This window comes from Acomys minous (genome assembly GCF_964271855.1).
Source record: "Acomys minous genome assembly, chromosome: 3".
In the NCBI taxonomy this organism is placed as follows: Eukaryota; Metazoa; Chordata; class Mammalia; order Rodentia; family Muridae; genus Acomys; species Acomys minous.
The window spans coordinates 36,842,447-36,858,438 of record NC_140485.1 but is presented as its reverse complement, the minus strand read 5'-3'; the positions used below and the strand labels follow the sequence as shown (position 1 = coordinate 36,858,438).

The window sequence follows — 15,992 nt, the reverse complement described above, 5'->3', positions numbered from 1 at the left end:
TTGAAAAATAGAGCAAATTTTAAGCACTGAGACTTTTAATATTAGTCAAGAAATTTTGTATATATTCTCCACATCCTGGTCATGAATGGCTTAAGCTATTCTATTCCTATAAATTTTAAATGTTACATTCACTTCCATATTAACATATTTAGAATTCAATTTTTCAATGTTATCTCATTTAATTTACTTTTTGACTATCATTATTGATTGAGTGAAATGGTAAAATTACCTAGTGATCCAAGAAATTGTGGTAAGGTCCCTGATCTCAGGAATACTCCATGTTTCCTGCAAAGGCCAATGGAAAACCTAGGGCACTATATGTCAGTCTGCCAAGTAAGCCTCCGGCCATTTCTGTATCCCCCACAGGCTCTGCTTACTTCATAAATGTCTATCATTAGCTAATTGGCTTGCTTAGGAAGATGATTCACATAAAAACCAATCTCCCTGAAGCGTTAGCGCTTTGAAAGTGTATATCAGATAGACTCTGCAGGGTTACTGCTGTCTCTTCAAATTATGAAAGAGGTAAGTGGAACGGCAAAGTTGATATTCATCATTAGAAGCAACTATGGATTAGAATTCTATTGATAGGTCAACACTTTTACCAGTAGAAACTCTTTCTGCAGAACTCAAGTGCGCCTCTTTTTTTCTTCAGGAAAACAAATGGCAAATACTGTAGACCTGTCTTAAGTTCTTACAATAATTAACATGCGTAGTATTGAAAGGATAACCTTTGCTAATGGTGTTCTAGTAGCAATAAATACTGATTCTTACAGCTCATTTTCCTGAGTTGACAAACTACTTCCTTTCTATTTGATGGTTTTATATAATACTCATGTTTCCCAAAATCTAGTACTTTCTTTTGTTGTGGTTTTTTAAAAATAATAATTCCAGGGAAATCTAGTTTTTAACATTTCTTACACATAGAAGTTGTAAGACACTATTGGTAGTGTTGTAACATTTTGAATCAGGAAAATGAAGGCCCAGGAATTTTTCTTAATACATCCAGAATAAAGCAGTGGATCTGAGCTTAAACCCAAAGACCTGATTCTCTTCCCAATAAATACAAACATGTATTCTTTAAAAACAAATCAAGGCAAATGATGCTTATAAAATATCAGAAAATTTTAAGTATTTTATCCTTAGTTATGCTTGGTCCTTAGTTATTATTATATAAGCAATATGTTAGGTGCAGGAGAACTCCTTCAATGAATGCAAATCTAATAATAGAATCCTTAAATTCTTTTAAAACTTCTTGAAACTTTTTAACATTCCTAAATGATTTTTTTTTAGACTGGCTAGTAATGGACACTGGATGGAGATTGCATTTTATCAGTCTCCTCTTAGCAACATAACTTTGCAGATGAGATCCATAGTGAACTTCAGGATTCCTTTTTTTTTTTTTCTGAAAATTCCATTCCTTAACTGCTGTTTTCTACTATGGTAGATTCTTATTTTTCAGCAGTTGAAAGCCTTGAACCCTTGGTATATTTCTCATGAAGATATGACTTGGAATTTTTCCTTCTCTATTTTCTTTATTCTCAAATGTTTCAACATTTTTAAACATATTAAAACTCAAAATATAGTATACATAATATGATTTTGTTTGCATAGTATGGTTCTAAAGAAAAGTTTTAATGACAAGTCACACCATAGTATATCGCACAATAGGAATCCTATCTTTGGGTGTTGTCAGTGTTCAGATGATTACATTTTTATGGGATTAAGAAATGTTTAATTATTTTATGATTAGATATGTTCTTATATTTATAAAAAAGAGAATCACTAAATTTCATAGGATATTGTGCATAGCCCTTTGTTACTTAATTGGGTATCGATAAGGAAAAAAATTGGAATAATGGAAAGATAAACAGAACTTCTAAATGCAATTGTGAGTAAATAAATCTTCAAACAAATAACAATTAACAGCATACTTCCAGGAAATTTAATAATATATAATTCTCTGTATTACTACTAAGACTTTATTCATCATATCCATTTTGTCTTTTATTTTATAAATGTTGTCTTTCGCATGTAATTTTAATTCTATATTTTTATTTGGTTTTGTCTTTTCTATTTTCCACATTTTGTTTCATTTTGGCAAAATTATTTTTCTCCTAAGCACTTTAACATTAAAAATAATGTAAGGAAGTACTAGATCTTAGTGTCTTGACATTCATGGGTAAAGGAAGTAAGTCTTTCTGTACAAGAAAGGGCAGCACAAACAATAATGATGTTTTAGGATGGAGTCTCGAACCATGGAGATGTGGGAGGCTTGTCTATTTGAAGAAAAAAAAAAAGAACAATGAGGCAGTATAGTGTAAATTGAGAGTTTTTGTTTCTAGTTTGGGAGCTGTTATGCAATAGATCATAGCAAGTCCTTAATGAGTGAGCAGGGGTTAGAATTTGCATGTAACAATTCTGACTTCCTCTTCATTGTCCTCTCCAAGGCAAGTGCAGAGACTCTCTTCTGGAATGAATCAACAAGAGAAACAAATCGCTCTGTGGTGACCGAATTTATTTTTATTGGACTCTCTGATTCTCGGGAACTTCAGATCTTTCTGTTTGCATTCTTTTTTGTTTTCTATGTAGGCATTGTGTTTGGGAACCTTCTTATTGTCATAACAGTGACTTCTGATTCCCACCTCCACTCCCCTATGTACTTCCTGCTGGCCAACCTTTCGTTCATCGATTTGTGTCTGTCCTCTGTCACAGCTCCAAAGATGATTGCTGACTTTTTCTGCAAATACAAAGTCATCTCTGTCAAGGGCTGTTTTGCACAGATATTTCTTCTTCACTTTTTTGGCGGGAGTGAGCTAGTGATTCTCATAGCCATGGCCTTTGACAGATATGTAGCAATTTGTAAGCCTCTACGATACATGACTATTATGTGTGGCAATGTATGCGTTGGCATTGTGGCTACTGCATGGGGAATTGGCTTCCTACATTCAGTGAGCCAATTGGCCTTTGCAGTCAACTTACCCTTTTGTGGTCCCAATAAGGTTGACAGTTTTTACTGTGACCTTCCTAGAGTGCTTAAACTTGCCTGTGCAGACACATATAAGTTAGACCTCATGGTCATTGCCAACAGTGGTATGCTCACTGTGTTTTCCTTTGTTCTCCTAATCATCTCCTACAGTATCATTCTAATGACCATCCAGCGCCGCCCTTCTGATAGATCATCTAAGGCTCTGTCTACACTGACTGCTCACATCACAGTAGTTCTTTTGTTCTTTGGACCTTGCATCTTCATTTATGCTTGGCCGTTCCCCATCAAGTCATTAGATAAGTTCCTTGCTGTGTTTTATTCCGTGGTCACTCCTCTCTTGAACCCTATTATATACACACTGAGGAACACAGAGATGAAAACTGCAATGAGACGTCTAAGACAATGGAAGTTAAAGTTTTGGGCAAAGTCTTAGGTCTTCTGTAGCCATGACATTGAGATAATGAGAGAAGAAAGCTATTAAAGCTATTAAATTATTCAGTAGACCTTAGGCCAATTATAAAATTCTGTTTTTACTTGACTTAATAATTGTTAAAGAAGGTTCTAATAAAACCTCAATTTATTATATGTGATCATAGCTTATATTTTATATAGTCTTAAAATTAATGCCATTAAAATCAAAATACAATTTTACTAAATTTTAGAACAATGAAAGTTATTATTATTATTATTTGTGCACAATTGAGACTTTCTGGATACTTTTGGGTTTTAGATAACAGAAGATATAAAGTGGATTATTTTACATTAAAGAAAGTTTTATTTGGCTCATTTCCTTGAAAAAAAAAGAAGGAATTATTACTCATCCTATTAAAAATAAGAGTTTATTGCCAACTGCTAAGATTATAAAAGATAATCTTACTTACTCACTTGTCAAAGACTAACTTCAATACCACACCGTAAACTGAACCAGGCCATTTATCCACAGCTGGCTGATCATCCTGCACACTTTTCTTGAGAGTAACTTTTCAGGACAGAACTGACTGTTACCAGCAATAGCTTCCACTGATACTGGAAAGTTGAGGGGCCAGAATTAAATTGCTGCTGGTGGGTCAATGCTGCTAGCATTCCGGAAGCGGAGTCTAGAGTTATTGGCTCTTTGTAGAGGGAGGGATGTGCTTCTGCTGGTGGTAGCAAGTGTCTAAAATGGAAAGAAAAGAGGAAAATAAAAACACCACACACACTTACACTTGATGATGAAGTAAGACAGACTCCCACAGGTAAAATATAACATGCTTCATTCTCAAGCTTTTTATCTTACACACACACACACACATACTTTCAAACATACATATATACATACATACATACATACATACTGGGTGGAAGGAACAAACTCCAGAGAGTGAGTGCCAACCCAACCCACTATTATACATATATACATATATACATATATTCATTCAATGGATGGAACATACTCTGAAGAGCAAATTCCAACATTTATTATTTCCCCCACAGCCTATATATCCCAGCAAAATCTTTCAAACAGTAAAAAAAAAAAAATCACAATGTGGTTACATTTTATTTTCTTTAATTCAATGAGTACAAGGAGTATATGTAAGAAAAACATGTTTCTCAATACCCTCATAATAACAAATGTTTTCCATATTGTGGGATAAAAAACACACATGAAAAACAAATTATTCCCAAGTACCCATATGCTTTTGCAACTAAACAGTTTGTTATATATTAAAAAGGTGGGCAAACAAGGTCATTTCTCAGTCAGCTTTTCTTTACCAGCAGGCTACAATTTGTAGTTAAAAGGGAAGAATCCATTATCTTTAAAAAGTAATCTTATAAAAATCTTAAAAGAATCACAAACGTAAACATTTATGTAAAAACAATCAGTCATTTCCATGTTAAGGCCTCAACACTCTGCCTCTCCCAGTCACAGGTATTGTGGTTGTGCTAATCAGTGGGCTGCATTCCATGAGTGATAGAGCTGTTTTGCTCCTTCTATTGATCTGCCACTGACACTAACTATCTACTATTTATCTCCTACTACTATAACAAACAAAGTCTATTAGTGCATTATTGGGCATGATAGCAAGACTGAGCTTTCTAATTTTATATATCTTCGTGTCATGTGAAAACCTGTGGTACATCAATTGGTTGTAAAATAGTGAAAAGAATTAAGACTGTTCCAACCTCTTACCATGTGGACATCTATCATTTTCCATTATCAGAATTTTAAAGTTAAAAGATGATAGTTCAATTCCCTTTAATTATTAAACACAATTATGAGTATTTATCATTTGCAAGGATTGGTTCCAACATTCCTAAAAAGAAGATCATGATATGCATTACATATGGTAATTATGAGAAATAATGAAATAGTACAGATATATGATATAAACCTGAGATATGTTCATCAGACAGTGAATATTAGGTAGTATTACAATATCCATACTAATCATCTTTGTTAGCTTTGTCAAGAGTTTTAAAACTTTAGTATTTAACAACTTACTTCAGGGACATTTCATAGTCTAGTCTTAGTAGATAGTAATTTCGGGCATTGTAGTTATAATGTAAATGTGTGCATTATAGCCAAGTATGTTTATTTTTGTGTGTATATTTGTGTACCTATAAAAGATAAATGAGAGAATTAACCAGAGTAATTATTTTAATATATAAAGAACAGCCATTATTAGATATAAGTAACATTCATAAACTCAATATTCTAATAGAAAATGGGCAAAATATATAATCTTTTAAAATATATTTTATTAATTTATTCATATTACAACTCAATTGTTATCCCATCCTTTGTATCCTCCCACTCCTCCCTCCCTCCCATTTTCCCCTTCTCCCCTCCCCTATGACTGTGACTGAGTGGGACCTCCTCCCCCTGTATATGCTCATAGGGTATCAAGTCTCTTCTAGATAGCCTGTTATCCTTCCTCTGAGTGCCACCAGGCCTTCCCATCCAGGGAATGTGGTCAAATATGGGACACCAGAGTTCATGTGAAAGTCAGACCTCACTCTCCTCTCAATTGTGGAGATTGTCCTAGTCTTAAGGTCAACAATTAATAAATGGGACCTCATGAGGCTGAGAGGCTTCTGTAAGGCAAGAGACACTGTCAACAGAACAAAGCAACAGCCTACAGACTGGGAAAAGATCTTCACCAACCCTACATCTGACAAAGGTCTAATTTCCAAAATATATAAAGAACTCAAGAAATTAAACACCACAAAACCAAATAACCCAATTGAGAAATGGGGCTCAGAACTAAACAGAGAATTCTCAACAGAGGAATATTGAATGGTTGAGAAACACTTAGAGAAATGTTCAACCTCCTTAGTCATCAGGGAAATGCAAATCAAAACAACTCTGAGATTCCATCTTACACCCATCAGAATGGCTAAGATCAAAAACTCAAGTGACACCACATGCTGGCGAGGGTGTGGAGAGAGAGGAACACTCCTTCATTGCTGGTAGGAATGCAAACTAGTACAGCCACCTTGGAAATGTGTCTGGTGCTTTCTCAGAAAACTGGGAATAGGGCTTCCTCAAGACCCAGCTATTCCACTCCTTGGAACATACCCAGAAGATACTCCTGCACATAACAAGAGCATTTGCTCAACCATGTTCATAGCAGCCTTATTCATAATAGCCAGAAAATGGAAACAGCCTAAAATATATAATCTTATAGTTTATATGTGAGATGAAAAACATTTACAAGAAAATTGCTATTGTTTCATGCTAAAATGTAGGCATGCTAATAGTAATCTTCAATATGATAGCCAGCCTGTAAAATACATGATTTCAATGTTTAATAATATAACCTAAGGATGAAGCTATAGAAAAAATTTCCAAATATATTGTTAGTGATAGCCAAAATGGCACCAGTTCATGGCAATGGCAGAAAAAGAACATCTAACTAATCTTTAATATAGAAATCTGACTAGAATCCAAGATCTATCTTATCAAAAGTGCAGAAGTATCAGCCATGAGACTGAAAACATTGAACTATCATATCAAGTGATAAACTAGTAAATAACAATAATGCTGAAAAGAAGATCATAACATTCCTTGCTTAAATTAAATACATGGAGTAATAAATAACTACAAAATAAGTCATCTTCCAATTATTACAAGAAATCTACAAGCCATAGATTAAGTGATGTTAATGGTCAAAGGGTCTGCAGAGAATGCTCATTTTATGTTAAAACAGAGATATATGTGTTACATACATATGTAACTTTATAAATACTTAACAAAGCATTTTAAATGATGAAATTTTTTCTTCAGCAAGAATAAGTAAGAATGTAAGCTAGAGATTACTAAATGTATCTTATTTTATAGTTTTTTATTTGAGATTCAAAAATGCTTTACATAATTAAAAATAAAATAATTAACATTAAGGAGATGCTTTCCAATCAAAAAAAAAAAAAAACCTGAATCCAGCTCGTGTATAAGCCATGTGAAAAGACTGAACTTAATGATATATGCTTCTAATCTCAGCTCTGAGCTCAGTCAGATAGCTTAGCTAACAGAGAGTAAGAGACACTGTTTTAAAAACAAAGATGAATATATCCAGAGGTGTCCTATGATCTCCACAAACATGTGCACACATACATAGTTTCACATATATCAGTTTTTGTGCCAAGCACGCACACAGGTACACACACACACACACACACACACACACACACACACACACACACACACACACACACCACTTCTGAATTAAATCTATGGAAAAAGAAGATCCATATAGTCCAGAGATGGCTCAGGGGGTCCTGCTCAAACTATGGCACCAGCCAAGGACAATATGTGCAATAAACTTCAAACCCTTACCCAAATCTAGCCAATGGACAGGACTTTCTCCACAGTTGAGTGGAGAGTGGGGTATGACTTTCACATGAACTCTGGTGCCTTATATTTTACCATGTCCCCTGGATGGGGAGGCCTGGTGGCACTCAGAGGAAGGATAGCAGGTTACCAAGAAGAGACTTGATACCCTATGAGCATATACAGGGGGAGGAAGTCACTCTTAGTCACAGTCATAGGGAAGGGGAGTAAGGGGAAATGGGAGGGAGGGAGGCATGGGAGGATACAAGAAATGGAATAGCAATTGAGATGTAATATGAATAAATTAATAAAATTTTAAAAAGAATGCTTTTTAATTTTTCAGAAAATCTGGGTTCACTTAAGCAGAACTATGACAGGCGGTTCATGGCAGGCAACTCCAGCCCCTGTGGGCACAGGCACACATGAGCACTGAATATTACATAATCAGATACAAGTGTATATAATTTAAAATAGAAACATAAAAACAAAAACCTTAAAATTTCTTGGGTAGATTGGAAAAAGAGAGTGGATCAGGGGAAGGGCAGGGGGAAAGAGACATGTATAATTATTGCATGAAATTTTCAAAGAATTATCTTTAAAATTAAAATCCAAGCATTCTGCAGTCTATAAAAGATCGAGCTTAAGAAAAAATATATGTTTAATGATATTTTATTTAAGTAATTAAATATAAATGAAATAAAATGATTAACTAAACAGAAAATATATGCAAAGTTCAGCTGTCTATAACTTGATGTAATATTAGTTTTGCTTTTAAAAAAATCACTTATTTTTAAAAAACAAATGATCAATAATACCAATAGTAAAAATATTCAGCCCTAAATAGTCTTTTCTTTAATTTCAATTATAAATATGAGTATAAACTAATTTTTTATTTTAATAAAATACAAGTCATTCTCAACTTTTACCTCTGAGAAAATGAACTGAATGCAAATTAAAGAAAATAATATTTAATGCATTACTTGTTACTAATTCAAATAAATCTGGAATTTTTAGGTAAATACTTGATTCTAGGACTGCAGAGAAACATGCAGATTATTCTGGAACTTCTTTATTTTAACTTTTTGAGACAGAGTATTATATCGTGTTATCAATAATGGCCTGGAACTCATCACATAGCCCATACTGCCTACAAATTCATGAAAAGATACCTAGTTTACCCTGCCAAGTGCTAACTACAAGCATGTACCACTGTGCACAGATCTAAACAATTTTTTATATAACAATTAAAGGAACTCAATAAATTTCTATTATAAACTAAAATAACACAGAAAACTAGAATAATCTGTCAGTAACAAGCAATAGGAAGATCAGTGAGGCAATGAAGAGTATAATAATTTGAAGCATTAACACATAAATGTTCCACAAATGATTATTAAATTTAAAAATGACATTTTGCTTTCTTTTGATGAAACTCTTAAGCTTATTAAATCTTCTGAATCTACCTGGGTCTTTGCAATAAATGTAACAAAACCAAAATTTATGTAATGTGATTATTAAAAAGGAAGACAGAATCAAGTATGTAGTTGCTGATATTTTCAGTTTGAGATGATGTCACTACACAGTTCAGGAGTAAGTATTTTAGGAAAATTAAAGTTCATAATTCAAATTTGTAATCATGAAATTAGCAAATCTATTAATGTATATAAGGTAAACAATTATAAGCTAAAAATTACTAGGCAAGAACTTGACAACAACATTCATAAGAGATAAATAACCAGATATCTTGAACATAGAATTCATGGTTCATATCATACAGAAAGAATAAAATGTAAAGTAAGTATCAGTCAGCATCATCAATAAAGATTCTGTCTTAAATGGCATCCTACAGGAAATATTCACAAAAGAGAAATGTGCAAAAATACTAGGTAGTTTCAGGAACATAAAATTGGAGCAGGATGGAGACTCTTTCAGATGGAGACTCTTTTGGGTGTATGCCCAGGACTGGTTTGGCTGAGTCTTGAGGTAGGAATATTCATAACTTTCTGAGAAAGCTCCAGATTGATTTCTAAAGTGGTTGTACACATTTGTACTCCCATCAGCAATGGAAGAGTGTTCCCCCTTCTTCACATCCTAGCAAACATGTGCTGTCACTTAGATTTTTATCTTAGCCATCCTAATAGGTGTAAGATGAAATCTCAGAGTTATTTTGAATTGCATTTTCTTGATGGCTAAGGACGCTGAGCATTTCTGTAAGTGCTTCTTGGTAAAGTGACCAGTCGTTTTGTATATGTAAGCAAGAAAAAGACCTCAGAACCCACTCCTGTGTAAGAAATTTTGAAATGTACAATATTGTTTAAATATCTTGAAAATGTGGTATCCTGAAAGGGACTTAGATAAGTGTCTTCTGTGAGGCTTTATCTAGCAGCAGATGGAAACAGATGCAGAGAACCACAGTTAAACAGATACGCCTAGCTCAGGGACTTCTGTGGAAGAGTGGACAGAGGGATAGAGGGAGCCAAAGGGGTCAAGGACACCACAAGAAGGTGGCGTATGCCTTTAATCCCAGATCACTGTGAGTTCGAGGCCAGCCTGGTCTACAAAAGCTAGTCCAGGAAGACCTACTAAGTCAACTAACATGGCCCATGGGGGCTTCAGAAAGCCTGAATCACCAATGAAAGAGCACGAATGGACGGACCTAGACCCCGTATGCACATATAGCAGATGTGCAGTGTTGTCAACATCCGGATATCCTATGAAAGCAGAGGCTACCTCTGACTCTGTTGCCCATCACTGGATTCCTTCTGCCAGATGGGCTGCCTTGTCAGCCCCCAGAGGGAAAGGATGTGCTTAGTTCTGCCATGGCTTGTGGTGCCAGGGTAGGTTGATAACCCTTGGGGACCTCCCTTTCCCTGAGAAAAAGGGGATGGAGGAATGTGGGAAGGGAGTAAGAGGGTGAGCCTGGGTGGAGAGGAGGGTGGGGACTGGAATCAGGCTGTAAAAAGATTTCATACATACATACATACATACATACATACATACATACATACATACATACACCACTAAAAACAATAAAACAAAATAAACAAATTCTGCCAGTCCCCAGGTCTCATGGCAAGGTATGGTAAGCGATATGCTATTGCAGTTCTGCAGACTTCAGTCAAGATACTCTCTCTGGATTGCCTGACTCGTGTTGATTTTAGTAAAGGTCATTGTTCTACCACTGCCTAACACACACTGTACCAGGACATTCCAGTCAAGCCATGAGTACATAATACCAGACTGGACACAATCCTACTCTCCTATTTTTCTATTCACTTTGACCCAGAAATCTCACTAAAACTACAGCCCATTCTCTTGGAACTTTAGCCTAATGGTCTAAAAATTCATTAAAAAAAAATCTTGCCAACAACTTAACTTAACAAAACCAAAAGAAAAAGAAAAAGAAATAAAGACACACCAAGAAATCATGAATCACTAAGCAATGGTCCCTAACAAGAAACAAGCAAAAGATAGTCAAATTATTCTTGGGGAAAAGAAAAATGCTCATTGGATTACTAGATACGAGCTGAAGTTATACCTCAGAGCCAGAATAATCAAAACATCAATGATTGTCTGTCAAGATGTAAGTGAATAAAATAAAATAGATTTTAATTAACTACACAGAATTATACTTACCTGATTTTCAATAAACATGACAAGATTGTTCAGTGAGAAAAGACTGTGGAGGAATTTTAAGCGAGCAACATGGCTGCTCTGATCATATCCAAAGAACCTCTAGGTCTGTGTGATCCCACACCTTTAACCCCTCAGGCTGGAATACAGACATCTCTTTAGCACATACCTTTAATCCCAAACAATGATATCTAATTGAGGCACAGACAGAGTGATGAATTAACAGAAAGACATAACAGGATAGGGTGTGCCCAAATCTCATGAGAACTGCACGGGAAAGGGAAGCTGTTTAAGAGGAGCACAGCGAGAAAGATCATTTGGTCAGCCAGTCGAGAGTCACTGCAGTGAGTACAATGCAGTGGGGTTGACTTCCTTTGGGAATTCATGCAGTTCAGTGCAGGTCTGTAGAGGCAGTTGAGGCCATAAAATGGGGAGCCAGAAGATTAGAACAAACTGCCAAAATTAGTGTGAGGCCCACCAGAACAGTTCAGTCAAAAGTTGAGAGTAGTCAGAATGAATTAGTCAGCTTGGAAAGGAATTTGAACCCGAACAGATGATTTGAACAGGCCAAAAAGAGTTTAGAAGTATTGAGATTACTCAGCAGTAAACATCCAAGATGACAATTAAGTCAAGAGTATACGAAATACTTTTTACAAAAGACAAATAATCAACAATTATAGTATGGAAAACGGGATGCCTACGTAGAGAAAAGTGATATTAAATCCTTATTTTTCCTCCGGTACAAAAAAAAAGTCCAAATTAATTAAAACGAAACAAACAAACAAAACACTTAGTGTAAGATCTGAAATCTTAGATTGCACCTATGGCTATGGACTTTGGTCACAGCATCAGGCATAAATTCTCTCCTTTGTGAAAGACATCCAGAATACAGTTCTCACCTTCATACTACTGACATTATCTCACTACTGAACAAACCTCGCCAGGTAAGTTTGTATTTTCTTACGTGGGGTCTGGAGCTGGCTCAGAACACTGAACTCTTTTCTTTCCAAATACCCTGAGCAATTTTTAGCACCATGAATGCTATTGAATAGGAGGAACTTCCCCAGCCAATTTAAGATTGATTTTCTGTGTTTTGAAACCAAAATATGGTGCTTATTCATCAACGGGGTCTTTCCACACAGCTATGGTAGGCAACAATGGAAAAGGTAACAGTCTGCCCGTAAATGTTGTTTTTATTTTCTGAGATGAAAATATGAAATAAGAGAGAAAATACCTAAGCTGTTGGAATCCACAGCTTGGTGTGATCCCAGAGCATTTCTATTTCTGTTCTAATTATCCCTTGTCCTAAATTTGGAAGCTTCTAGCCTCCATACAATCCAATCTACTGCAAGCCTGGACCTTGAAGGCTTCATCTTCTAACCTCCATTGCTAACCTAGCCTTAGAATACTTTTAGCCTCCAAGACTTACTGCTAATAAAGCCCCCTCTCTCTCTCTCTCTCTCTCTCTCTCTCTCTCTCTCTCTCTCTCTCTCTCTCTCTCTCTCTCTCTCTCTCTCTCTCTCTCTCTCTCTCCCTGTCCCCAGCCCTCTCTGAATTCTGGTTCGCTGGTTCAACTTAGCTGTTCTGGCTCAACTGCTCTTCAAGCTGACTGATTCAACGCAGCTTCTCTCAGGTTCTGACTAACTTATTCTGCTTGGAAAAACTGCCTCTGAGCTTCACAAATTGAACTGCATTGACTGCACAAACTGAACAAACTATATGAACTCAACTGAATTCCACTGTACTCAACTGAACTGCACCAAACCCAACTAACTCCACATTCTCTCTCCCTGCACTGTGCTCTCCTTCATGTCTGTTTTCCTTGGGCACATCTTATCTCTGACTCATTATGTCAAATCTTTCTCTAATTTGACACTTTGTCTGCCCCTCAATTGGAAGTCATTGTTTGGGATTAAAGGTGTGTACTAAGGGTTTATTGCAGCCAGCCAGATTAAAGGTGTGTGCCTGTATTCCAGCCAGAGGAATTTAAAATGTGTAGCATGTCTGCATTCCATGTGGATCACACAAACCTAGACCGTCGTTAGTTGTGATTCCTTGGCAGAACAGCCATGCAACTGCATTAAAATTTCTCCACATTCTGTTTTATTTTACTTATGTCTGTAGTCATGCAGAACAAGCATATATGTGTACTTACATATATGCTTGTTAAATGTTTTATGTGTATAAACCACCAATTTAAGTACAATGTTTTAAATAATTAGTCTATTTATGAATAGAATCCTAATAGACTTTAAATTACAGGATATTATACAATATTACATAATAATTTGAAGGATAAATTTTAGTACTAGATTGAAATAATTTTCAAATGTAATTAATCTTTATTCAAATGTTTTATATGATACTTCATTTGATTAAAAAAAACCCAAAGAAAAGTTCATTGCTATTCCTTGTGAAGTTTATCACTTTGTTTCATTTTAAAAAGCTTTTCCTGTCCACTACATTAGTGTTTTGGGAGATAGCTTTGATTAGGCAAAATTGATGATATTAGGCATTTAGCAAAAGAAGTGAATGATTTGGGGCAGGCAGTGATGTACAGAATAATATTCAGGTAAATTTTTTTAAGATTTTATTTACAAAGATAAAAACATGAGCTTGGTCAATAAATGATAAGTTAAACTTTATTTAAAAACAAAGAATTTAATGACTTTCTTTAATTATATCTATGGAAATAATTCATATTTAGACTTTAAGAGAAAAGTTCACAATGATTTGCTTGTAGATCAATAAATGTCATATTCTTTTAAACATTTTATTGTTTCAGTATTAGAAAATTGGTAAAAATTTAAATACGGACTATATTTCCCAATTTTGAAATCTATTTAATAAGTCAATCTCTGTTTTAAATTATTGAGTTCATGTTTCTGGATATTAATAATTTACTTTAGGACCCAAAAATTTGTTTAAGAACCTTTTCATAGCATTTCTCATCTCTTTATTTCTCAAGGTATAAATGGCTGGATTTAAGAGAGGTGTAAAAACAGAGTAAAATATAGCAAAAAATTTGTCCAACCAGGTGATATTGAGAGGCCACACATAAATGAAGATGCAGGGCACAAAAAATATCATAACCACTGTGATGTGGGCAGTGCATGTGGACAGGGCCTTAGATGCACCAGCTCCAGAGCTCTGGCGAACAGTGACAAGGATGTATGTGTAAGAAATAAGCAACAGAATAAAGCAGGTTACAGCCACAACCCCACAGTCAGCATTCATCAGTGTATTTAAATCATGTGAATCCATGCAAGCTAGCTTGATTACCAGTGGCATGTCACAGAAGAAACTGTCTATTTCTTTGGGACCACAAAACGGCAGCTGCACAATCACTGCTATATAACTTATACCATGTATAAAGCCAATTGTCCAGGAAGTCAACACCAACCCAGTGCATCTTTTCAGGTTCATGATGGTAAAGTAGTGGAGTGGTTTGCAGATGGCCACGTAGCGATCATAAGCCATTACCACCAACAACACCATCTCTCCTGCAGCAATGCAATGGGAAAAAAAGACCTGAGACATGCAGCCTGCAAAGGAAATGGTCTTGTTTTCCCTGAGAAAGTCTGTGATCATCTTAGGAGTAGTGTTTGAGGAAAGCCACATATCAACAAAGGACAGGTTGGCCAACAAGAAGTACATGGGAGAATGGAGATGAGGGTCAGTGGTAATTAAAACCAGGATGACAATATTTCCAGAAACAATGAAAAGATAAAGCATTGAAAATGTCACAAAGAGTAAGACCTGAATATTCTTTGAGTTGGCAAGTCCCCAGAGTATAAATTCTGACACCACAGACTGATTGCCTCCATCCATTTTTCAGTATGTCCTCAGAAACAACCTGCAAAGAAAGATTATCAACCAGTCACATGGAAGAGACTAGTTACTTTGTAGAATTTAACAATCACATAGAAACTTACCTGAATAAAATGAATAAATTAAATACAAATCTAAACCAAATATGAGTAATGTTGCTGCCCAAAGAATAGAGTCATTTTAATCTAATAACATGGCTGCTCTGTCAAGGGGTAACATCCAAAGTCCTTCTAGATGTATGTGTTCTGGCTGGAATGCACTCATGCTCTGGATTATAGTATGATCTGACTGGGACACAGATACACTCTTAATATAGACCATTAATCCCTAACAATTAAGGTAAAGTTAGATTATAGAAGGAAGAAGCCATGTTTGAAGGTGACATCTAATTGAGGAGTAGACAAAGTGATGAATCAGAGAAAATTTGACAGAATGAGTCACAGATAAGATACACTCAACTCTCACAAGAACAGGAAAGGGAAGAGGCTACATAAGAGCCCTGCAGTGAGAGAGAAGATTTTTATCTAAGATTTCTTAATGAAACAGTTTTACAGAAACAGGTTACATAGAGAGCAAGATAGACACAGGTGAAGACAAAGTGAACCAAAGAATAAGGAGCCAGAAGATTAAAATACGTTGCCAGAATTGTTGTGAGGCCAGGTAGAGCAACTCCGTGAGAAGCCATAAGAAACCAGTTGGAATCAGGAAGCTTGCAGAGGAGTTTAAGTCAGA

General features: G+C 35.5%; 2 protein-coding genes across 2 annotated transcripts; one reads left to right on the top strand and one right to left on the bottom strand.

The window, feature by feature from the left end:
• Positions 1-2,351: 2,351 nt before the first annotated feature.
• LOC311594681 (olfactory receptor 4F4-like) lies at positions 2,352-3,419 on the top strand (the record flags this gene model as incomplete). The annotated part of the gene is made up of 1 exon (XM_084776581.1): positions 2,352-3,419. Exon 1 carries the CDS (start codon positions 2,382-2,384, stop codon positions 3,417-3,419), a length of 1,038 nt encoding a protein of 345 aa, XP_084632707.1. The 5' UTR covers positions 2,352-2,381.
• A 10,902-nt stretch (positions 3,420-14,321) lies between these two features.
• Positions 14,322-15,301, bottom strand: LOC311593339 (olfactory receptor 4K3-like; the record flags this gene model as incomplete). Its single annotated transcript, XM_084774544.1, has 1 exon — positions 14,322-15,301. Exon 1 carries the CDS (start codon positions 15,258-15,260, stop codon positions 14,322-14,324), a length of 939 nt encoding a protein of 312 aa, XP_084630670.1. The 5' UTR covers positions 15,261-15,301.
• Positions 15,302-15,992: the final 691 nt, after the last annotated feature.